The sequence below is a fragment of the Sprattus sprattus genome (assembly GCF_963457725.1).
Source record: "Sprattus sprattus genome assembly, chromosome: 2".
Lineage (NCBI taxonomy): Eukaryota > Metazoa > Chordata > Actinopteri > Clupeiformes > Clupeidae > Sprattus > Sprattus sprattus.
In genome coordinates, this window is record NC_137921.1 from 897,104 (window position 1) to 899,603 (window position 2,500).

General features: G+C 47.6%; 1 protein-coding gene across 1 annotated transcript in view; it reads left to right on the top strand.

Annotated features, from left to right (window-relative positions):
• arhgef16 (Rho guanine nucleotide exchange factor (GEF) 16) overlaps positions 1-2,500 on the top strand; it is a gene marked incomplete at both ends in the record, with an annotated part of 16,486 nt that overhangs the window by 7,744 nt on the left and 6,242 nt on the right. The window contains one exon of the mRNA XM_080833032.1: positions 824-976. Within this exon, the coding sequence (XP_080689158.1) occupies positions 824-976 (153 nt within the window). The remainder of the gene's footprint in view (positions 1-823; positions 977-2,500) is intronic.

Below are 2,500 nucleotides of genomic sequence, written 5' to 3' on the forward strand. Positions count from 1 at the left end.
CCTGTCCTCTTCTTTTCCTCTCCCCGTCTCCTCCTCTCTCTCTCTCCTCTCTCCTTCACCTTCCCCTCTTCCTCCTCCTCTCCTCCTCTCTCCCTCACCTCCCCCTCTCTTACTCTCTCCCTCTCCTCTCCCTCCTCCTCTCCTCCTCTCTCCCTCACCTCCCCCTCTCTTACTCTCTCCCTCTCCTCTCCCTCCTCCTCTCCTCCTCTCTCCCTCACCTCCCCCTCTCTTACTCTCTCCCTCTCCTCTCCCTCCTCCTCTCCTCCTCTCTCCCTCACCTCCCCCTCTCTTACTCTCTCCCTCTCCTCTCCTCCCCCTCTCCCTCTCTTCCTCCTCCTCTCCTCCTCTCTCCCTCACCTCCCCCTCTCTTACTCTCTCCCTCTCCTCTCCTCCCCCTCTCCCTCTCTCCCTCACCTCCCCCTCTCTTACTCTCTCCCTCTCCTCTCCTCTCCTCTCCTCTCCTCTCTCCCTCACCTCCCCCTCTCTTACTCTCTCCCTCTCCTCTCCTCCCCCTCTCCCTCACCTCCCCCTCTCTTACTCTCTCCCTCTCCTCCCCCTCTCCCTCTCTTCCTCCTCCTCTCCTCCTCTCTCCCTCCTCCTCTCCTCTTCTCCCCCTCTCTTCCTCCCCTTTCCCCTTATCCTCCTCTCCTCTTCTCTCCCTCTCTTCCTCCTCCTCTCCTCTTCCCTCTCCTCCTCTCCCCCTCTCCCCCTCTCCTCTTCTCTCTTTCTCTCCTTCTCTCCTCCTCTCTTCCTCCCCTCTCCTCCTCTCACCCTCTTCTCCTCTCCTCCTCTCCTCCTCTCCTCCTCTCTTCTCCTACTGCAGGTTTTTTGAGGACCTGGAGAAACGCCACTCCATCCATCCAGTCATCCAGGACATCAGTGACATCGTGCAGAAGCACGCCACCAATCACTTCCAGCCCTACATCGTCTACTGCTCCAACGAGACCTTTCAGCAGAGAACACTCCAGAAGCTCCTGTAAGCACACACACACGCACGCACGCACGCACGCACGCACACACACACACACACACACACACACACACACACACACACACACACACACACACACACACACACACACACACACACACACACACACACACACACACACACACACACACACACACACACACACACACACACACACACACATTTATACCATACACACCAATCACTTCCAGCCCTACATCGTCTACTGCTCCAACGAGACCTTTCAGCAGAGAACACTCCAGAAGCTCCTGTAAGCACACACACACGCACGCACACACGCACGCACGCACACACGCACACGCACACGCACACGCACACGCACGCGCACGCGCACGCGCACGCGCACGCGCACGCGCACACGCACACACATACGTACATGCACACGCACAAATAGTACACAGACACACACACACGCACACATACGTACACACACACATTTGTACACATACTGTATATGGGCCATTCTACCGAATTGATGCAAAGTCATGTCGGATATATTTTGAATTTTTGTATGTTTTTTTCCCAAAACTTTGACCGTATGTATATTGTACCATATCTAAAGTACACATATCTAGTAAAAGAACTGTCAAGTTTTATATTGTATTTTCAGAATGTGTTGGAATGTTTTTCCTCTTCCAAAAATTGTCACTACCGAAACATCACATTTACTATAGTAAAAAAGTATTATTATTGACCTGTTCAGATTGTGTTTCCTTCCCTTCTCTGAAGAGTATTTTTAAAAATATTTCTTGAAGATTTTCACAATGAAATCCATAGAAATTCATTTTTTACCAAATTTTCAAGGTCAATTTATCTGTTTCGGTAGTGACTGCACTGTTTCGGTAGTGACTGCACTGTTGGATGGATGTTCATTTCTCTCCCAAAATCATCCAAAAGGTGCTCTGGGCCTCCCTTTAGTCCACACAACACATTTATTTAAAAATTATGGGATTGAACTACTTGCCATTTCATTTTGTCACTACCAAAATCATCTTGTCACTACCATATGTTTCGGTAGTGACTGTTTCGGTAGTGACAATTCTAGCTAACTTTAAGCATAAATAAAGAATTCTAGCAAGCACACGGCTTGCAAACACATCTTTGAAGAGGTGTACACACATACAAACATAAGATTTTCCATGAAACCCCAAAAGGTTTACTTAATTGAAGAAAACATGCGTTTCGGTAGTGACAATTCTTAAGGTTACACGTCGATTTTCAGACTTTGGAACACATTTATATAAAAACTATGGGATTTAGCTACTTACCATTCAACCATGAGGGACAGAGATGCAGTGTCACTGCATGGTCAAAAATGCAGAGTCGTGGCTAAAACACAGGCTCAGCCTATGGACTAAAACTCTTGTGTTTCGGTAGTGACATGAAAACTAGGGACATGATTTTTTGAGTATAGTAAATTGATTTAAAAATTAAACCCACAATAAATCTAAATATTCCAAGTTCTGTTTCAACCCAATCATAAAGATCTTTGAAATTAAATCATTGAAA